The 22,769-nt window shown below is 36.9% G+C and overlaps 1 protein-coding gene across 12 annotated transcripts in view; it reads right to left on the minus strand.

Annotated features, from left to right (window-relative positions):
- Positions 1-157: 157 nt before the first annotated feature.
- FRYL (FRY like transcription coactivator) overlaps positions 158-22,769 on the minus strand; it is a 181,300-nt gene continuing 158,688 nt past the window's right edge. For all 12 annotated transcript variants that reach the window (XM_054823073.1, XM_054823072.1, XM_054823065.1 and 9 more), the window contains 8 exons: positions 22,299-22,552; positions 19,963-20,170; positions 17,836-17,985; positions 14,315-14,413; positions 9,642-9,710; positions 5,229-5,339; positions 3,667-3,863; positions 158-3,291 (listed from right to left, as the gene is read on the minus strand). In XM_054823073.1, coding sequence (XP_054679048.1) covers positions 3,033-3,291; positions 3,667-3,863; positions 5,229-5,339; positions 9,642-9,710; positions 14,315-14,413; positions 17,836-17,985; positions 19,963-20,170; positions 22,299-22,552 — 1,347 coding nt within the window. In that variant the 3' untranslated portion in view covers positions 158-3,032. The remainder of the gene's footprint in view (positions 3,292-3,666; positions 3,864-5,228; positions 5,340-9,641; positions 9,711-14,314; positions 14,414-17,835; positions 17,986-19,962; positions 20,171-22,298; positions 22,553-22,769) is intronic.

The following is a 22,769-nucleotide window of genomic DNA, read 5'->3' on the forward strand; positions in this document are numbered from 1 at the left end:
GAGTGTCAGAACCTAAGCTCTGGGCCACGTCATATGAAGTTGTATGGCAACTCATAGCAATATGAGCAATCGAGTGCTTCCTATTTATACAGACGTCCTTGCAAGCATTGTTTTGAGGATTACTTGCTGTAAATATGGTGACTCAACGCAATTATTATCAGCACTAGCCCAAAGTGAAATTTAGTACAACAGAATTGTCATCCCCACTAACTACAGTCAAAGCAGCAGTTGCTTCTGTTTGATAAGATGGAGAAGAGGCCTAGCCCATCTGACCTGTATGGAGCGCTTCAACGGCAACCGGTCCAAACAAGCTGATGAAGGCTCCAAGTGGCTGGCAGCAGCAAACAGCTGCCCCTGCTTTCATCAGCTACTGCAAGGTTTTGAGTGCAGTGGGCAGCAATATTAAACAAGCTTTCCTTCATCCTGTAGCATTCCTCAGTTCTGCAGTAGCTCTAGATGGCATTCCTCTTACATAAATATATACAATACTTTTACTGGTCCATGCTAAAGTACAGTTCTGTATCCTCTTCCACTTACACTGCTCTGTCGTGTCCTTGACAGCACACACTGTGTATCACGGGCACTGGTTCCTAGACTCAGCAGAAAGAAGGAAAGCTACTCGTGACCTATGTCATTGACTTATGTGATTATGCAAAGCAGAAAGGAACAGAGTCTTCATGCTGCCAATTCTTCAAAGATGTCTTGAACTTGCCCTGTACAGCTTTTTCATGAAGAGATGAGCAGTCAGTGCTGTATTTGCTGCATCTTGCAGAAGAGGGCTGATGTTTGCCTTGTTTCTAGACAGCTTTACCATAGCTTCAGCTCTGGTACAGACCTGGCACCAGGTAACGCAGGGCGACAGCTTATGCTGGAGTTGAGAATGAGTAATTTTGGAGAAGCTTCACAAAGCAGCATCAAAGACAGTCAGCTAGCGTGATTCTGCACCATAGGGCAGGTTCCACTAGTCATTGTAAATGGAGGAAGAGGTACAACCTAAGGAATTATGTATATAAATTCAGGTTTGAGTTGCATGAGAAAGCCTTTAACAGCTTCAGAAGAGGCCTAGGAAATGCTGTTGTGTTGACAGGACATAAAAGGAAAAAAATATGATTTCAGGGCACCCAGGCCTCTATTGTCAGTGTTTAGTCTGTTTAAATATTTTAGCTAAACTCTAGCTTGTAAACATACACAAAGGGACAGATACAATGTCTTTTATTTTTACAAAAAAAGCTGGTAAAAGATGATGTAAATAAAAGTGTAATGCGCCACTAAATAAAACTACTTATCCCCAGTAAATACTTATTAAATAATTAAGAACACCATCTACAGTACCACAAAACCATCAAAATAATTAAATTTTATCAGGGACAGGGAAAAAAATACAGTGATTATGGATGTGCCTTGACCAGTTACAGAGCTTGTTAGGATAACAGAACTACTGTCAGCAGTCCAACAGCGTGCACAGTGCCTTCAATTAATGCATTTCAGCATAATTACATTTCTAGTGGGGTCCAATTTCCCCAAAAAAGGCAGAGCTATGAATTTCAATTCTACATTCTAAACTCTGGAATTAGAGCCCATTAAAAAAAAAAATCACAGTGGGTAAGAGATGTATATAAAAATACTGGGTGTTCCTTTCAAATCACAGGAATCATGGGACTACATTCTTTTTTCTGGGTTTTTTCTTTTTTTTTTTTTTTTACAAAATGTTATTGGTTTCAACAGAATCCAGTTTGTTTTATGCTACAGACTTTGACACTGAACTATAAGTATATTGCCTGTTTGTGTGTTTTGGTAGTCAGTCTTTTTTTTTTCTTTCCTGTATAGTCCCAATTCCTTAGGCTTGAGTCATGAAGATGCATGTACGTGCATTCAAACTCTTTGAACCCTGCAGGCTACTCAGACTGCAAGTAATGTATGTGACCACCAATAGGGAGAAACCCCCCTCCCTTCCCCTCATAGCTTTATACACCTACTGTCTTAACAGTGCATTGCACAAATTTACAAGAAAAATACTGGTTTTGCACTATACAGTTTCTAGAATATATACAGAATAAAATAAGTTAACTTCTAATGAGAATTGCTGATGGGCAGCATATATCTTTAATATACATTTTAAAGTCTCTGCAGGCAGCTACTTTTTGGTTAGTTGTTATCAATATTTGTAACATAAGCACTGATCAGAGAACTGAGCAGCATTCCAATAAAGTTAACAGATATATTATTTCTTTTAGAAACACTGGGAAATCCCAGTTTAAAATATTATTAAATGTCCTAACATTTACACACTATGAGGATTAGATCTAATAAAATAAAATTTCTTCAAAAATAATCTTGCAGCTCTTTTAAGCATGCTCTGAGACCTTATTTAACAATCATCCATACCTTCAAAAAACAAGTGTCACATAGCCACACATTCTAACTCACACACATCATTTCCTTGTTACAGACAACAAAAGCAAATAAAACATTGAGAAGTCAACAGTTTTTGCAGTCGTAAGTCATTCTACTTATGTTTGACCACACATTCTTCATGACATTGCAAAGTGTCTCATTAGGTATTAGTCAATGATTATATCTACTACTGCTGGAAAGCCAGGAAGCCTTGCAGGTCTTCAGCCAAAATAAACCAGCCTTGATTTTAGCCTCATCCCACCTGCGATATTGATTCAACATTGAGAGGCTGTTACTGCAAACACCATTTATAGTTCTTTTACAACAGAAAATAATGCATACGTATGCATTACATTTAAGCCCTTTTCCTTTTGTGTAGTTTTTATACATATATTTAATAAAAAAATACTACTGCCACACAGCTACTGTGTAGAAAGAGCAGTCAAGTAAGATGTTCACTTCAATTTTCAGTTTTTTTACTTTTGATGAAACAATTTCTTGCTGTGATGAAACTGTGTTCGTTGTCAGGATTGCTGGAGGTTGTTTTTCTTTTTTTTTCCTTTTTTTTTTTAATGAAAGGTGCTCAATAATAGTCTGAAGTGTCTTCATCATCAGTTCTTTTCTAAATGACAGCTGTTTCAGAATCCAGTGCTCACAAGATTTATTCCTGGTTTGATTTTCCCTAGAAGCTGATAGGATTGCACCATGCGTAGAGACTCTCGAATTTCTAGATTGAGTTCCATCAGCTTTGAGCTGGCCTCAGACATATCTTGGTTGGAGCCTACTACTGCGAAGCTACCAGTTTGTCCAAGCGTCTGATGACGGAAATATATGTGCAGCAATGTTTGAACTGGGTCATCTTCAGAACTGCCAAATATGTCATGGGGCCAAATAGATCTGTAAACATACAATTTGGATTTAAACATTAAAAAAAATAATATAAATGTTTAAATATTCTTGTTCTTTAAACAGACATTTGAACAGAAGACATGGGAAAACGCAAGAGAAATGTTTCTTCCGTAGAGTCCTGGTAGTTAACACTATCATTTTCTCAGAAATAAATTCTAAAGAACAGGTACTGCTAGAATTGGTTACTTTTAAGTTGCAAAATACGTACGAACAAGCTGTAATGAAGCAACAGCGCTTGTCCTTTTCAATAAGGACATCTAGCAAGAGCTGAAAAAAAACCTGGAATAGTGCCTATCTCTATCTTTAAATTAAAAAGGCCCATTAGCAAACTCGGGTCTGAAAGCATAATCCTTAAGCACTTACCTGAAAGCCTTGACCTGTGCTACAGCCGACACAAACTCCTTGTTTCTCAGGGTTTCAATGAGAGAGTGAATAGCCGTCTCTGTGCTAGCTTGGGAAGCCTCTGCAATTTCAATTTCTTCGATACCACTGTCAGATGCAGCCTCAGCCTCTTTCAGACAGCTCTCCAAAAGAGCAAGTTCTTCAGACATGTTTATGACCTAAAACAAATATAAAAGTGAGCTTTTCTAGTTTAAATGTATTTCCAACCAAAATAACTTTCAGCACATCAGACCTAGATTTTTCCTCCTCTTTGCAATCATAAATGAGAAGCAGAAAAAGTACATCCAAATATTTGCTGCAGTTGCCTAAATATACAGTTAATTTAATGGTGCAAGTGTGCATGTCAAGTATTTGGGCTTTCCCCTGATGAAGTTTCCATCTTAGTTCTTTTAAAATTTGTTTCCAAAAATACATTTATTTTCTCCCCACATGACTTAATAACAATGACACTGATAAGAAGAATTAAACGCTTTGGAAAAGTACAGCAGCAATTGTGTTATTACAAGGGACAACTTAAATACGAAGAAAAAGTCTGGAAGACTAGTAACCCAGCAGAATAACTGTAGCGCAGCTGGCATATATAGTATCATCTTTGGCTTCAGCTCCAATGCATGAGTAAAAGACAAGGCCATCACTCAGAATATGATTCTACATCTAACTTAGGCAAGAAGTGGGATTGGTGTGATGCCGACCTTCCGCAACATTCTCCAGACAAAAATGAACTCACTTATTTGCAGCCTCTACAAAAATCTGGAAATCTAGGTGAGAAACATGCATCATTTTTTCCTAAGCTACTCAAAACCCAAAGACTTTCACGCTGCTTTTTCATTTTCCTCCCTACTATATCAAGCAAGACCAGGCCTATTTTTTTTCCTGTTACCTCTCTTTATTGAATTACAGACCCAGGGGAGAACTTTCAGAAGACATTATTAATAGCATTAATGGCATAATGCATTCAGATTAACTCAATTAACATCACAGATGTGCGCAACTGAAAGACACATTTTATTTCTAACTTCTTAGTACAACTAAAAACTAGGCAGAAGATGTCTAGAACACGTTACAAACTGCACTTAGGATGCGAAGACTGAATGGTGGCTGAAGTGACAGAGTTATATAAATCAGCTGGTAGTAAGTGACGGTGTTCGCAATAGGGGTGATGGAAAGGGGCTTCATCACAGAACTCTGTTGATTGGAGTTGATGTGCCTTGATTGTACCTTGATTAGAATACACCAGGAGCGCTACTGAAATATTTAAGATCCTCATCACTGGACTCCCCGCATTCCTGTCTATTTAAAAGCTTTCAAGCTGTACAAAAATCAACACAGATAATTGAACATCTCAGAAAATTCTTGCGAGCCTACTTAAATCTTTTATTAATTGGCTATAAAACAGCTGGTACCCTTCTTCAGTTTCTAGAAAGATGCCCCACTGATGACAATGTTATCAAAATGTATTTTAAATGGTTTGGCTTTAAAATGTCAACAATTAGTAGTGGAATGAATGGCATGGTTTGCATTACCTCTGCTTCTTTTTTGATTGTTTTTACTTGGCTGATGAGTTTGCAGTAGGCTTGGAACAGAAGCAGCAACTGGAAATGCAACTTGTATAACCTCCGACACAACTCCAGTTCCTACAAATATAAACAACATTATTAGATTCAGGAAGTGCAAAACATCTATCCAATACAAGAGACAGTAAGTGACAACTTCTTCAGTATAGAATGTGCAAAATTAAAAGTAGTTATTTGGTTACTGAAGGAGATGCCAAAAAGATTTAGAAGCTAACGTAGCAGGAAGCTAATGAAAAGCAGATCAAAGCTTCATTCACTTCAAGATTTACAGGTAGCCTCTCTCACATAGGTTTACTTTTTCATAAGAAGTTACATTTCCAAGAAGGGGGGTGGGGTGAGATGTAAAGTGATTCAAAAGGCATTTTCAAATGTCATGTTCCAAGACAGAGTTTTATAGATCACTTGCTTTTATTGTTGATATTTTACTGGTTTAAATTCAAGGTCTAATATCAAAAAGAAGCAGTTGTGGTCTGTAAATATAGAATCTTTCACAATTATTAATATAAATATGTAAGCACAGTTTATAAGCTGGCCCTTAGCTTACAACTACCTGATGGTGTAAGAGGAGAATAATTCCATTCTTGGAGGCAAGAATAATGTTTCCTTTATAAAAGGTAGCTCTGATTCTATTTTAGAAAATACCACGTGATATATTTTTAAGGAAATGAAACAGCAGCATTAACTTACGCACTGTCTTGCTTCCATTTTTATGTGTCTAAAACACTAGTCAAAGTGCAGACAGTGTTAATACTGCTTTACATACAGACATAAAAGCTATTGCTAATGGAATAATCTATAATGCTCTATTAACTACAGGATCACATTATCTACAAAAGACCAACAGTTCAATGGGTTAGATGATGCAAAATTGAAGCACACAGCATTTTTGTAGTTGTCTATGACAAGACATCACTATGTCACAAATGGACAAGACAGATGGAGACCAGTTTGGTGACTGGCACGGTTAAGCATTTGATAAATCAAGAACTGTCACTTACTGCTAGAATTTCCATTTGCTAAGCAAGAAGATGAGCAGGTCACAAAAATACAAAGAAAGAAAAAAAAGATCAAGAATTAGTGTAGGAAATAATTTTAATTAGGGTAAAAGATGTCCCAGATAAAATGGAGGAAGAAATACAAGTAGCATGCTCCAAATATACCCTGAATGGAAAAAATTAACAGACTGAATTTGAAGTGAAATTACTTGCTGCTATAACTAACAATAGATAGCGTTGGCTTTGTTGTCCCGCAACATGAGTAACATACTTCACTTACAACCCTGTCTGGTCTTTATACGTTGTGTAGTCTTAAAAGGTATGCAAATTTAAGAAATCAAAACCAAGGACACTTAGGTCTGAACATCTGTACAATGTTTTTTACTTGTTCTGTACCACTACAGTTTAAGCAAAAATAATGCCTTTTAAAATTTGAGATGTAATGTTAAGTTGGATTCTGAATCAGTTTAGAAAATTCTTTGTTTTGCTAAACTCAATTCTCAACACCTTGTTGTGAAATTTCTGTAATTTAATTGCACTTGGTTTTTACAAGCTATTTCAGAAAAACATTTGGGAAAGAGGGACAGGGAGAGAAATTGTCAGAAAATATATGTCAGATTGGGGACAGGAACTTCACTTCTGTGCTTTGTACAGTGCTAAGCGTATTGATGGCATTTAAGCAACTACAATGGTCATCGTAAACATACGAAGATGCAACCAATGTCTCATTCCAAAAGGCAGAAGGAGCTGAGCTTTACTAATCACAGTTATACACAATGTGTGTAAATTATACACTATGTGTTTAACAGACTATAAACATTGCATGGTTTTGTTCTGTATTCTGTGCTACCATATATGTAGCACAATTATTACCTAAGCAAAAAACTTGTGAGGCACAGCACACTGTGAAGAGATGAGAACTTGAACTGCCAAAGTCAACAAGAACTCTATGATTCACTTTAATGAAGCACAGAGAATCAGACTTTGAGGAATGGCAGGGTCGATTATTTAATATTTTTTAGCCATTAGGTTCCAGTGTTCTTTAAGCCAAGTCTCATTATTACTGTAAGCCATAAATAATCCCTCTCCCCCAAAATCACACCTTGATAGCTATTCTAAAAATTCAAGAGAGGTTTTCCTTTAACAATGGCTTTGTACTGCTTCAGTGTCTTTCACATACTGAAGACATCTGGTTTGTCTACCTGCCAGTCCTGTACTAACAGTCTAGCCAGAGTCCAGATGCATTCTTTCAGGCTTGCGAGTAAGTACTAATAGCAAAAATCCAGTAATTAGATTTACTTGCAAGTCTGCTGGCAACACACAAGCCAGAACAGAATTCATCTCACTATTCCTGAGCTGTATTGACCACAGTGCTAAAAATTAGCAGGAAAAATCTTATTTGTGTTAGTGAATGAAAAATATCTGTTGAATGAAGCAGCTCTGTTTTCCTCAGCAAGACAACATTTACATATTTTTAGCATTAACTGATTGACTGGATAGACTTATCAGCCCCACACTCCATTTATACAAGGACTTTTGAAACAAATGATCTTACACTTGGTAACTTCTCAATCTCCTTTCAAGTCACTATAAGCTTCTGTGAATAAATTTAGAGCTTCTGAAAACTGTGTATATTTATGAAGCAGGATAACAGGACTCTGCTTTCTCAATGGATACTATATATGAAAATAATTTTAACTGAACCTGCAAGCACAAGGAGCACATAAAGAAAAAATTGCCAGCATGTCTTGCAGGCTAGAATTGAAAACCAAAATCAAAATAGGTCCCCACAAATAATCAATGTGAATGGTCATGTAACTCCTTTTCAGAGGCTATCTTCAAACCCTGCAGAAACAGGGAAGAACAGACAAAACTGCCTCACTTGGAATCCTGCGTTCTCTGTACAAGCTAAATAAAAGCCTGCGTGTGGGTTTCCCTCCATATTTCTTAGTTTCCCTACCTATACAGTGGGAAGGTTTACCTTCATGGTAGGAATGGTTATGTTCTGACAGTTAAATGTTAGAACAGTTCCTTCGTGTACATAAACAACATTCTAAATATGGACTGAAATACATAAATGCTGCTTTTTTATTAATATATAGAACATTTACTGTATTGTAATAGTAAATGTTGTTACGTATCTAAACACATACCAGTCAGTATATGAAAATGTAAACCAAGTGGAAAATACACTAAACATTGTGTTCTTAGGCAAAGCAAAAATCCTTGGAAATGGTAGCAAATTATTTTGCTGTATGACCTATGCTTATCCACATGAAAGATTTTTTTTAAATGTGCAACTTTGATGCAATATAAAAATCAACAGCATATTACCACATGTTTCACTACTCTAGAAATTCAGGTGCATTTTGTGATTGAATTTAAAAAAATATATACATATAATATATATGAGAGCAAATGAAAACTGTATAAAAGAAGAAACAGTCCATGCACACAGTAGACATTTCTGTTGCTGAACACTATATTTTCAGCAACAGAAACATGACCAAATGCATCAATGAATAGTAAAATAAAAGCAATAAGATTCCTCTTCTAAGCTGAAAAGCTTAGTTTTGGGATTTTTGTCATTGTGAAAAGGTAAGTTCATCTGCTACCTGCAATTCTACTTTCTTACGTCTTTCACTGCTCTTATTACAGGACTCTAGATGGCAGATTCCTTGTGCCTAGTTTTTGGCTTTGTTTTTTTATCTACAGTGTCAATATTATGCAGCTATTGTTCAAAAAAAAAAAAGTCCTAGTCTACTTAGGGAAAAGCTATCACTCACTATAGCAATTAGTAATATTAAACATGGATGAATGCCATGCAAATACATGCAAAATATTGAACTACTATTAATAGGTTACTTCACCTATTGTTGTTAGATGACAGATGTGTTTCATGAGATGTATGCCATACTACTACTTTACTCCCTGTTCCTTCCCACCCAAGTAATAGCTCCAGAAAGGTTGTATGTATTTGTATAGTACTAATTATATTAAATTCAGTAGAAGTTTTTGCCTAGACAGTTTATCTGAGCATATAAGCAGAACACTAATCTTTTTTTCTTCTAGAAACAGCTGCAGAAAAGCAGACTTCCTGGTACACAGATGGTATCTAGTCTGCTTATCTACTCAGTGTTATTAAGTCTAGAACCCAAGTGGGGATGCCAACTTTTAATAAAAAGAGCCCTTTTTATTAGACCACTACCTCATAAGAATCTGAGTTTCCAAAAGATAGTATGATAACTGAAATGAAAAGCTTTTCATACATTTTTAATCTCTCTGCAAATATTGGAATTTTTGTGCAATAGATATAAAGATGTTTTTTAATCTCATATCCAGAGACTCACAGCTGACATACACCTACCTGGGCATCTGTGTTAGTGCCATGAATACCATCATCAGTACCAAATGTTCTTTTGCAGTCTTCTAGCCACTGCAAAATAAATATAAACAAGATTAAACATCTTCTGAAACAGAGCAAATTGAAGACTGTGCTAAACCTGCATAAGACACTTCATCAAGTCTCGCACAATTGCAGATTACATAAGAAACTGTGATATGAAATCAATTGTTTACCAATGTTGTTTGCACTAATGATCTCCCCTCTGATATATCACTTTGTAGTTTTTGTGTCCCCTGTAAATTTCCTGTAGCCTTCATTAGCCCAGATAGAGACAGTACACTTTAGCATAAATACTCATCTGTGATTGAATTTGGGTACTGTCACAGTGACACGTGTGCGAGGATGGAGACAGAAAAATCCCTTTCGTTAAATGAGATCATATTTTCTCTTTACTTGCTGCACAAGGTTTACACCAACATGATTTCTCAGCCTTTAAAATATAGCACTAAATCAGAGAGTAAGAGTAAGCCTGTTATATTTCTTGAGGTTACTTTAGAAACAGAAGGAAACAGAGCTCTCCTGTGTAATTAGATGCAAATGCAGGTTTACTGGATGGAAAAAAACCCCATAAATTCTTCAGTGGGAGTTTAGCATCACCTCCAGTTCATACAAGCCAGGAAGATGAAGTATTCTCACATTACACAATGCAAACATGCACTCTCCTTCACAAATACAGGGCTGTATTTAACCCCAGTTCCTATAGCAGACAACAAGTTTCTTAATTTCAGTGGGTAAGCTCTTCTAGCTTTAACCAACCACGCAAATTTAAAAGTGTTAATGTAAAGCCTTTGCAGAATCAAATATGCTCTTACTGGACAATACGACCTGATCATCTCATCGACACAGTGCCCAGCCTATTTTTGCTTGCAGTGCAAACAACTGCAAGCATGAGGTAATTCAGGTATTACTGAAATGGGAATGCGTCATGTTGAGATAAAGTGCAGATTATCTTCAGAAATGAAGAACAGGCTCTATATAGATCCAAGGAAGAATAATTTAGCATACAGTGTGCTTGATATCTTGAGTCTCATAGGAAATCTTAGTGACCTTTTTCTAACCTTTGTCTGATGCAAGAAAAAGAAAAATGTGATTTCCCATCTGCTCAATTTAATAAAGGTTACTTAGTGAATTAACTAGGCCTGTGTGCTTATCAAGAGGAGAAATGGAATTCTCTAAACACCGCAGTGTCAGTTCCAATTAGTGACATGGATACCAACGTACGCAGCAAATCTCATTTTTCTTTTTATCTGACAGCATCCATCGGTAACAATGGAATAGGTTTGCACTGGAACAAAAAGCATCAGCAATTGGGAAGCTAGTATTTATTTTCACACACTGCCCTTTTGAGATCTTTTTAAAATCTCAAAACCCATCTGAATAAAGGGTGTGCCTAGAATGGTATGATATACATATAACCTTATATTTTCTATTACATTTATCTGGTTCAGTATCTTTGTCCCTAATACACACATGAAGTCAAAGCAGCCCCCTTGCAACAAAATAGAACAGTAGCTCCAAAAAGGTGATGAAAGTAGTTTGCTAAAAATTTTTACAGAATATATGTTCAGCATGCTAGAAAGACCTAAATTTTCTCTTTGGGAACAGCAGTAGATTGTGTGACAAAATAATCTTCTTTATATGTTTGTTTTACATCAATTTATGTTTTCTCCATATATCTCCTACAAATATACAGGGTGAAGAGCATTACTGAAAATGTAATATAGAGAGGTATGTGCTTGGTCTTGGTCATAGCACAGGTTGGTTTGCCAAATTAACCCCAAAACAGACGTGCCAAACCACCCCTCCCTATACTATAGGTACCTTTCTCTCTCTCTTCTGTCAGTGCATAGATAAGAGTTTCAAGCAACTGCAGCCCAAGCCTCTTACTTTTTAGATTTGATTCATGTGAATGCCGGTAGAACACACAGCACTGATAGTGACAAACATCATCTATCAGGGTAAACTTTAAACAACAGTTTTCCATTAAATAAGTTAATGTACAGAATTTTCCAGTGGTTGATTCTAGAGGATACCAGATTAACAAGTAAACTATATTTATTTAAATATATCTGTTAACTTACTTTTACTTTATTATACAATAGCCCAACCATCTCAGTTTGATCATTTTTCTGCATGTCTCTATGAAAAAGGCAAGGCTCTGCAATAAGCTCATTATGTGTTTTGCTTTAATACTTTCAGATTGCAGGCAATTGTGCTAGGTATCCTACTCAATAACGGAAATTCAGATTTGACTTGAGGAAGTCTCTTTCAATCATTCCCTATACTCTAATAGGACAGAGTAAGAAAACCAGTAAAACATATCTGAGAAGTAGCTTTGGAAGATTCTTAGTCTACATATACTATATAATACACACACACATGTGTGCAAAAACCAGCTGAAGAAATGCTTTTAAAAAAGTTTTAGAAAAACAAATTATCCAAGATAATTAGTCACTCCTTCTAAATTAAAATGCTAAAACAAATACTTAAACAATGCACTAATTTAGCTAAATGACATGCTAGCAGGAGTCAGGAATGATTGGTCAAAGCTACACATTTCTTCCTCCTCAGTGCTGCTTCTGTCTGTTTATAAATGATTAAATAAAAATTAAACCCTGGCAAAATGCTCTCTGTTATTTCAGAACAATTCCTTTCATCCTGTGAACCCTTTTCTTGCACCAGTCACTCACAAATCCTGTGGCAGAAGACAGGCTGACCACAAAAACATGTTACTGGACATCCTTTTGACAGCTGCGCTACAGAAAAACAACATTCTTTCACTATGATATGACGACAGAGGCCACCAAACTGATATCGATATTCCTTTGTCAAGTAAAATAAAATACAAACAAGCTCTTAATATCCAGCATGGATTTATGTCGATATGATATGTGGCAGTGCAAAATTAGCTAAAAATACGTTAAGTGAATTCATGGCCATCTGAAAGGGACACAATTTTAACTCATCATACTTTGACAAATCAACCAAACAATACCATTTGTTATTGCCATGATAAAACTGTAGGCTAAAGGAGGAGTTTATATAAGGAGAACTCCTCGATGTTTTGATAGTCAACATTCTAAGGACACACGCATGCACTCCTCTATACCCTGCCTCAAATCTTCCTGTCTGGCCCTGGGGCAAATCAGTTAGCCTCTCTGTGCCTCAGTGTTGCTCTCTGAAATGAGGAATGAAATACATTATTTTCTCATAGGAGTGATGACAGCATTATACACTGGAGACTGACAGATATTACATATTACATCGAGGAAGGTAATCTTGGCCATTACAGCACTTTGTTTCTGATTAAGCCTAAATGGCAAAATGTACCTCATTATATTAGACCTCCTGAGTTAGTTTACAAATAAATTGTTATTACCACAGAGCAGGGCAAAAACTGCAGCAATTCTTTAGCAGAAATGGTGGCTTGGATCCTAGAAAACAGTTTATCTACATTAACAGTGCTGTGTGGCATATTCTAGCACTGGTTCTGAGGAAACTGCGTTCTTTTGAGATCCTTTCCACAAAAAAGTGGGTATCTATTCTATTCAACAGATGAGCTGTCAGCAATCTTCGCAAGGCAGAGGCCATCATTTTCTAATAAACGCAGCACGATCAAGAAACATGGAGCCACTTGTGCTGCAAAATACAGCTCTGTCAAGATGCCACGGCTTGAATTCTGGTTCTGTTTCATTCTCTCTCTTCCTGTACCTGCAAAACTAATTGTTGATCCATGTTTTCTTTTGGCTCTTGAAATAGAAATCTTACCTGTTTTGGTTTTCTGAAGTTAGGATCTTCCTTCCTGAACTTCACACAAAGGTTCACAAAACCAAATATACAGGCCCTTGCTACAGAAATCTTCAACTTTTCAACTTTGTGTTTCTTTGCAAAAAAGGATATAACCACTAACATATACCTTGAAAACTAAACTGTATTATTCTAAATAACTGACATAAATATTAGCCTCAATGGGATCCAGTTGAAGGATGAGACACCTAAATTTATGTGCTTATGTATGACACAGCTGTTTAAGCCCCCGTTACAGTCAGCGGAGATCCAGTCAACAATAAGAATTCTAAAGACCTATTCAGCTGAGCAACAAGTCAGTATCTATAGTAGGATAAAATGCATTGCTTTCTTGATTTTTTTTTTTTTAATTGCATTGACTTGATGCTTGAATACTCTGGGTGTTAAGGCACTTAATTCACATATAGGTAGTTATCTGTAAATGTCTTAATCTGGAGGTGAATCCCACCCTTCCAGTCTAATAAAATAAGCCAGAACGTTCATAAAGAAAAAAACCTACCATGATTTACTGATATTCATGTTAAAAATATCTGAATATTTTTAAAAGAGGATTTTTAAATTACTAATACTTTTTTCCCCAATGCTGGTGTATTTGTGCAATGTTATACATTCAAAGTCAGTTTCAGAAATATGTGCAACAAGCATGAATTACATGCAAGAAAACTGTCAGGTTTTCAGAATAGTAGTAAGAAAAGGAACAGGACTTTATTTCAGAATTTTTTCCCCACAGTTTACTTTTAGATACCCACATTGAGAGATAAAGACCTGTAACATTTTCTTGATGAGCAGATTCTAATATTTTATGCTTTGAAATACAAGAGACTCACCTGTTCTGCTGCCTCTCTTTTGACATTATAGGTATCCAAGTGTTCTTGGAGCTCTAGAACACTGAACTTCAATGTTTCTAGCAGGCCACAAGACACTAGCTGGAAGATAAAAGCAATCACCTCTGTAGTCATGTAACATCTGACTATAATCCATATGTTCTAATATCTAAATTATATAATATGAAATTCCAAGTCCACATTTGGAAAAACAATCATATTAGAACTAGTTGGGTACAGATCATTCATGACACCTTTGAGTTAGTAAACACATGTAGCTGTATCAGTTAAATCAGTGAACAACAGTTTTGATTCTTAAATAAGAAGGGCCATACCTAGTTAACATTTGAAAGAGAGATTTCAAAGGGATTTTTAGGTCTTTCAAAAAGAAGAATATTTGATATACACACAGCTAGTGTAAATAGAATAGCCTGCAGCAGGAAAAAAGGTACCGCTGGATTGCTCCTGTAGCAACCTAAGGAGTGTCCAGTGAGGGTTACTTGCCCTTCTCAATATACAAACTATACCACCAGCAAAGGCTTCAGTCTGTAGGAACCAGGAACTGTTGGATATTTGAAGAATTTTCTACCATTGATAACTTTGCCTTTTTCAACATAGTTTCAAAATCTCTTTCTCCCTCAGGGGCTGCTACCTCAGCTTTGCTCCACACCATTTCTCCCTGTAGTTTTATTTCCACTTGGGTTTTTCTTACTAATCCTTCTCCTGTCAGTTCCTGTAATAATCATGCCTCTAACATGATGCTTCCTCCCTCACACTGGTCACCCCTTGCACACATTAAGAGCCTGTTGTTTTCTCCAATCCCTGTTACCTCTTGGTCAGTTTGAAAGTGCAAGCGCAAGACTGTGATCACAAAACTGTGGCACGGAGAGTCACAGTATCCCATATTATTCAGGCAGGGGTGGGAATGATGCCTACATGTTTTCCAAGTGCATCAAGAATATTATTCTACCACCGTATTAAGACACTGCTACTCCCAACCTCTATGTCCACATCAATCAAGAAGCATTTATGGCTCTGTGGCACGATGTCACTCTGCATTCAATGCGTGCAATAACATCAAAGTGCAAAGAAGTCAGTGGGCATCTTGCATCACCAGTAGGCCATGAGCCACTCCCAAATCGCTCGTGAACCTGTGCTTTGATGTAAGGGGGCATCTTTCTGCTGAAAACTACTTTCTGAGTGAATCAAAGGCCAAATTTGAATCAAATGCCAATCTTGTACGCATGAGTAGACATCACAAACCCAAAGATTTGTGCATGATCATTATTTTGGATTAGCTGTTCTTTCTTAGTGAGAAGCAAGCTGATAAACAAGTAGGTTCATTTCAATTAAATAATTTGGAGAGGAAAGATTTATCTACACAGTATTTGCCAATGTAACAACACTAATGTGTGGATGTGCGTACATATGCAAGTACACATACACACAAGCCTGTATATGTGTTTTAGCTAGACACTAGTGTAATTCTTCTTGTGCCTTCTCATCCCAAACAAATTTCTTCTTTTGGTTAATTTCTACTGCTTTTAAAGTGGCAAAGTCAAATGAAAAACATTACACCCAGTTCCCTTGAAATGCACTATCCATGCTTTTTTAGTCTCCATATTCTAAAGTGAGAGCATAAGAGCAGAGCTGCCCCTTGGCACCAAGGGAAAACAACAGGTCAGGAGAAGTGGCCAAAGATCCATCTATCTCAGTCCCCCATCTGACAATGTCTAATAGCAGTTGCTTAAGGAAGGGCAAAACGGGGCAAGCATGTGGTGATCCACTTGCTCCAGAATGCTTTCTTGGCTTCTGTCAATGTGTTGTTCTGCATATTCAGAAATTTATCCTGGGGCTATTTCTTTCATGAATCTCTTTAGCTGCTTTTTGAGAACATGAACAGACACTGTGAAAAAGAACAGGGTTTCATAGTTTGATTATGTATCACATGAAGGATCACCTAGCTTAATTTGATCACGCTTAACATCAAATAAGACAACAATACAATAACTTCTAGTATTTTTCACAGAATCATAGAATGGTTAGGGTTGGAAGGGACCTTAAAGATAATCTAGTTCCAACCCCCCTGCTGCGGGCAGGGACACCCTCCACTAGACCACCTTGCCCAAAGCCCCATCCAACCTGGCCTTAAACACTTCCAGGGAGGGGGCATCCACAACCGCTCTGGGCAACCTGTTCCAGTGCCTCACCACTCTAACAGTAAAGAATTTCTTTCTAATATCTAATCTAAATCGACCCTCCTTCAGCTTAAACCCATTACCCCTTGTCCTGTCACTACACTCCCTGATAAACAGTCCCTCACCAGCTTTCCTGTAGGCTCCTTCAGGTACTGGTAAGCTGCAATTAGACCTCCCCGGAGCCTTCTCTTCTCCAGGCTGAACAATCCCAGCTCTCTCAGCCTGTCCTCACAGGAGAGGGGCTCCAGCCCTCTGATCAGCTTCGTGGCCCTCCTCTGGACTCGCTCCAACAGCTCCATGTCTCTTTTGTACTGGGGCCCCAGAGCTGGATGCAGTACTCCAGGTGGGCTCTCACAAGAGCGGAGTAGAGGGGCAGAATCACCTCCCTCGACCGGCTGGTCACGCCTCTTTTGATCATTTTAATGATAATCAAGACATCTGTGAACAGATTTCTCTTCTAAAGGGCTGAAAAATCCTACCCTACATAGTCATATCTTATATGGAAGCCATTCCATATATTTCATAATCCTTGTGATCTTTCTTGGAACCTTTTCCAGTTCAACTGTATTTTCTCTCAGAGCAGAGGAGCAAAACTGCCCCCAAAATTCAGGATGTAGGTATATTGGGGATATGTACATTAGCTCAGTGATGTTTTCTGTCTCTCTTATTTATTCTAGCATAGCTTTTTTTGACTGCTGCTGAACATTGAGCTGACTTCTCACGTTAATATTTACTGTAATTCAAGATTTCAATTTGCCTAACAACAAACAATTCAAAGCCTTCATGGTATATTTGTAGCTACTTCTCATGCATCATTGAATATATACATAAACAATATAACTTAAAAAGGCAAAGTTGCTACTAGATAAGTAGTCTTCCTTTTTCTTCTCTGTTCCAAGAATATAGAATAAATACGTACAGGCATAGAAGTTAAAGAATAACAAAGGAATTTAAGTGATATCTAGTATCAGTAAGTTCCCTCACTGTTCACTGTTACAGCTGGAGGTTATTTTTAGAGAAAACGCACTTCTCACTTGTGTTTTCAAATGTTTATGATACATAGTAGCCACCTAACATTTGAATTCCTTTCTGATTTCAATTATAAAAAACATTTTTTTACATCCCCAAATTATTCAGATGTTTCAATTAGTAACATTAGAGAGCACCCTTTTAAAAGGCAAAAATATAATTAACACATTTTATTCAACCCTCTGAAAATGCTCCTGAGCATTGCTATTTTCCAAATGTTAAAACATCATTTTGTACGTTACATAAAAACGTTTAAGCAGATAGATATTTCAGTACGTAAGTTTATGAGATTTTTACCGTTTCTGCATCCACAAAGACTGTCGGACATTCTGAACATAGCATCATCACTTCCAGAGAACTTTTAAATTTTGTTCCAATGCGCTGTAGACTTTCGCCAAGAAAGCTGACTGAATCATTTGTTATAGATACAAACTTTCTTTGAATGGTCTAGAAATCAAATCAGAAAAACATTTATTTTACATTGTATTTTACTACCCCTCCTCTGGCTTTCTAGATTAAGAATTTCAGGGCAAATTTCCATCATGACAGCATATATTTTGGTCATTAAATTACAAACTAATAATTTGCTCTGAATATTTATGTAGAACTAGCTCCAGAAAATGCAATCAATCAATAAAACCACCATGCATCTATAAAGACAATAACTCCTTTCACATCTAGGCCTTTAGCATCAGTATAGCTGGATGACTATTTGTCTTTATGCAGTATAGATAGCAGTTCAATTTGTTTTCAAGTGTTTGTGTGGTAGAAAATTATATAGAGTTTTACAAGTCAGAATACAACCGGCATGGCATTATCTGTGTCCAAAACCGCCACCTGCAGGGTTTCTACTTTTTTCAAAAATTGGTCCTATGTATATCATGTTCGATTACATAGACTGTTGGCTTGGCCTAATACAACACTGTGGCTTTGCTATATATTAGTTCATAAATCCTAGAAAGCTACATGTAGAACAAAACTATACAAAGATGATATTTAGAGCTGCAAAGTTAAACACAGTGTAGGAGCCAGAAGACGAAGTGGAAAGGTCCAGTCAAACAAGGCCTCCAGGGTGTCATTTAATAATTTTAACCCTCCTCTGCACCCAGTAATGACTCCTCAGGAACACTTCTTTGCCCAGGCTTGAGCCCTGGATTGCTATTGCCCCTCTTCCCAGGGTATCCATCTTCCCAGCGGACTGAGGGCTCTCCCGTTAAGCCTCAGAAAAGTTCACCTTTCTTTCTAGCTCCCTCTTTCATGAAAACAAGAGAATATGAACTCCCATTTTAGCACTTTCAGGAAATGAATTAATGTCTGAAAAGCAACTGCAGCTAAGCTTTGGTATAATAGAGAAACTAAACCCCTGATGTCTAGATGAAGCAAAAAGACAAAAATCTAAAACAAGTAACAGGAATTTCACAGCACTGTGGCAAAGTTCAACTAAAAATGGAAAATGGGTATAGATGCACAATTTTTTCTATCGATAAGGTAGAATTTTTCACAGGTAAGTTACTGCATAGTACTAACCCTAAACCTGCCCTTACATTTGGGATGAAATGTGTGCTAGTGTGGTAAAACAAAATGAGGCTCTCGTTGAGAAATTTATTATGATATACCAAACAGCAGGCAAAATTAATATTGGAGATATTAGAAAGGGTTGGAGTCATAAGGTCTTGGTTTGTAGTACTGAATCTGTTCTTAGCTCACTTGGCACATTGCCTGTAAGTAAAATAGATTAATTGTTCTTCTCCTATCCCATAAGAAGTTGGAAAGAATAATGTACGTTCAAGTGGTACCACCTTGAAAATGTAAAAAAGCCACCCCCTACATACAGGGAGAAGGGACCCAGAAAAATTAAGCCATAGGCATTTTGTGTTGGATACCAGATCTGTGAAGTAAATATAATTAAAGAGAGGCATTTGAAATTTCCAGCTTTAGTGGATCTCCTGGTGTTTCAATTACTTCTCTGCAGAAAAAAACCCCAAACTTTTCTCACAAGACAGATGCAAGATAAATTCATTAATGTTTGTCAAGCTGCAATCCCTTAATAATGAATCCCACAGAAAACCCAGGAGGAAGACATTAATTCTGTAATCAGCACAAGACCTGAGTGAAGTTCAGAAAATTAAAGAAGGGGCACAACCTGAACTAAGAGCTTACAAGAAACACTGAACCAGGGTTTTTTTGAGCTGTTTTTTTTTTTTTCCACCCCTCCTCCCTGAGTAGATATCCCACAGAAAAACAGTGTATGACCATATAACATTCTTTTAGCAACGTGGTGGGTTTTCTGTCTGCTTTTGATCTGCTTTCTAAGGCTTCTTGCTGTCATAATCTTGCGGCTTTTGCAGTTACAGAGGGGAAGAAGTTTCGAAAGCAGGAGGAAAGGCTTTCAGACAAACAACCGCACATTGACAATTCACTGACCTGAAACAATCTCGAGAAGACGTGAAATGTATAGACAGCACAAGATCCATCTGTATCTGACAGCATTTGATTGACGTGGCAGCGCCAGGCTTGCTCCTCATCATCGTATGCCACTGGTTGGAAAGCTGCCAATATGGCAGAAAGAAACGGTGAAGGAGGTGGGGAAGTTTGTACTTCTGGGAATCCATCTTGTTCTTCTTCATCTTGACTATAAGTAACAAAACAACAGAAATTAACTCCTCAGTAAGTTTTTCAGGGTAAAAAATAATTCATTTTGGTAAGAAGAAAAAAAAAAGAATTTGGAATTCAGAGTAGTGCTTTGTAAAATAATCAACTAAGGTAACTATGAACCAAGAAAAGAGTAAAAAATCAAAAACTTTTGCTTCTGCAATATAAAAAATTGCTTATCCTCTCAAATACCCCCAAAGTTTATTTAAACATGGTATTTCTGCGCATCTGTAGGTTATATATAGCACTATACACCACTGAATTAACTTTCAATTCTTCAAATTTTTATTAATCTAAACATATGGTCCACCAATACCTCTAATAAATTTTAGCTTCCCTGAAGAGAAACACAAGAGCTAATTTAGCAGTGTAATACTATTTTATAACTGTCTTAAGTAACATCATAAGTGAATGGAGATAGATTGGAACACTTTCATTTTTATGGGCAATCAATTTAACGGGCCTTTGTTCAAAGAGCATTCTGCAGTCATACTTTCCATTAGGCACCAAACAGCCAATAAAAATACCAAACTATAAATCAATCAATGCTACTACTTACAATCATTAACTTAATTGTTAAAATTTTCTGTATTACAAGGAGTTATACATTTTGACAGTTCTCCTTATATAATTGTACTTACGCAGCAAAAATAGGTGAGGGAGGATTCCAAGTACAGATAGTTCATTAAAATAATTTTTTAAACACATGCTGTTTTTCTCTATAACACCACCTCATTCACAGCAGCACCAAGTATGTCTTAAACAAGACTTAAACGTGTCTTAAACCAGAAGTGGGGGTGCTGTTTTTAGGTGCATTCATTTCAGTAGCACAAAGCTCAAAAGCTAGACGCAATCCTTTGGAATAATATGTGTAAGCAAAGCTTCAAAAAGATTTTCAGACGTTTTCTAACTAGCGTATCAACCCTATAATCACCTCTGTTGCTCTTCAAACTAGAACTATGGGGGGTTTGTTTGTTTGCTTGGTGTAAATAAACTAAAACCTTAAGAGATTTTTTCAGTTGCATGTTAGGAAATAAACTGCTATTAACTGGTACCAGCCTTCTTGCAAGGCGTATTGCTGTAGGTTGCATATGGGATTACAAGATGCAATTTCTCTGTGTCTGTCCCAGTACAGCCTTCTCAAATGACTTGGTCTTTTACAGTGCCTGTTGTGTCCTTTTCTGTAAAAGGCTCCTTAAATGATTGCTCTGACAGAATACACACAAAGTCTACATTCCTATATACACTAAGCCTATGTATTATTCAATCTAAACTTCTGAACAAATTTTAAGTATGAACAAGTCTATGAACAATTTGGATTTTTTTTTTTGTTTGGTTTGGGGGGTGTTGTTTGTGGTTTCATTTGTTTGTTTGGGGTTTTTTGTTTGTTTTCCCTCCTTCTGAGACTGCTACCTTCAAGAAGCTTTGGGTTTCACTTTAAATATGACTCAACCAGCTAGGACTAACTCTAACTTTTCCTCTCAATAGTTATTTTTGCTCTCCATATTAAAAAATGGAAAAACATTATTGTACTTTAAAATGCCTTAGAAATATACAAGAAACTGATTAACTTTAACACTGAAAATAAACCTTGAGCAAATTCAAAGACTAAACTGGCCTGACTCCTACAGGAGCTTTGAGTTTAAAAAAAACCCCACAACATTCCCCTCCCGCCCCATCTTTTCCTGTCTTTGGGTGCCAAAATAGGTTCTGCCATAATTCAGAGCAGTTCAAGGGCTTTACCGTGTTATACTGCTTGCAGCTGGTGCCTGCCAAGAAAACACTCCTAAACACGCTCTGACCTCTTTTCACGTTTCTGTCCTATTGACAGTGATGAACTGTGCTAGATTCCTTTGATTAAAGAATTCTCATCTTTTCCTGCACAGCTGTTTTCCCTGTACCAGAAACAACTGCTGAGCAAAGTACTGAGTTTACTTGCTATAACAGGCAAAACCAATCAAGCATTATTCCAGATATGCAAAACATCATTTTAGATACTTGTACTATGGGAGTCATGGAAAACCCCACACTATAAGAAAGCCTACTTTCTTTGATCCATGCACTGATAACATGTAATTCCTATCACTTAGAACCAATATTAATCTCACCTAGACAAACCAGAGAAGTCAGCTTCTTCTTCTTCACATCTCTCATCTAGCTCTTTCAAAGCAAGAGTGACATCCTCTTCACAGATAGATTCAGAATAGCTCTCGGGAGCTGCTGCCTCTGCCAGTTCTGGGGTCTCTTCCAACTCAAGAGATTCGTGACAGACCAGACAGTCTTGTTGTTCTTGTAGCAGAAACGACCCAGTATCTTCACTAGCAGTGCTAACCTGTTCATCCCTTACTGCTGAACTGCCTTCCTGTGAATCAAACACACTATTATTACCTTTATTATCAGGACTTATGTATTCTTATCAGTTTTTATTATGGTAAAGTAACAGTTAGAAAAACTTATACTTAAATCGTTCAGCTCTTTGGATTGTTCACACAGTTTTACTTGAGCAAAGACAGGCAGTCTAGTTGTAATGTTTATAACTTCTGGTTAACATTAATATCCTAGAACATGACTTATTATTT

The sequence above is a fragment of the Grus americana genome, chromosome 4, assembly GCF_028858705.1.
Source record: "Grus americana isolate bGruAme1 chromosome 4, bGruAme1.mat, whole genome shotgun sequence".
Lineage (NCBI taxonomy): Eukaryota > Metazoa > Chordata > Aves > Gruiformes > Gruidae > Grus > Grus americana.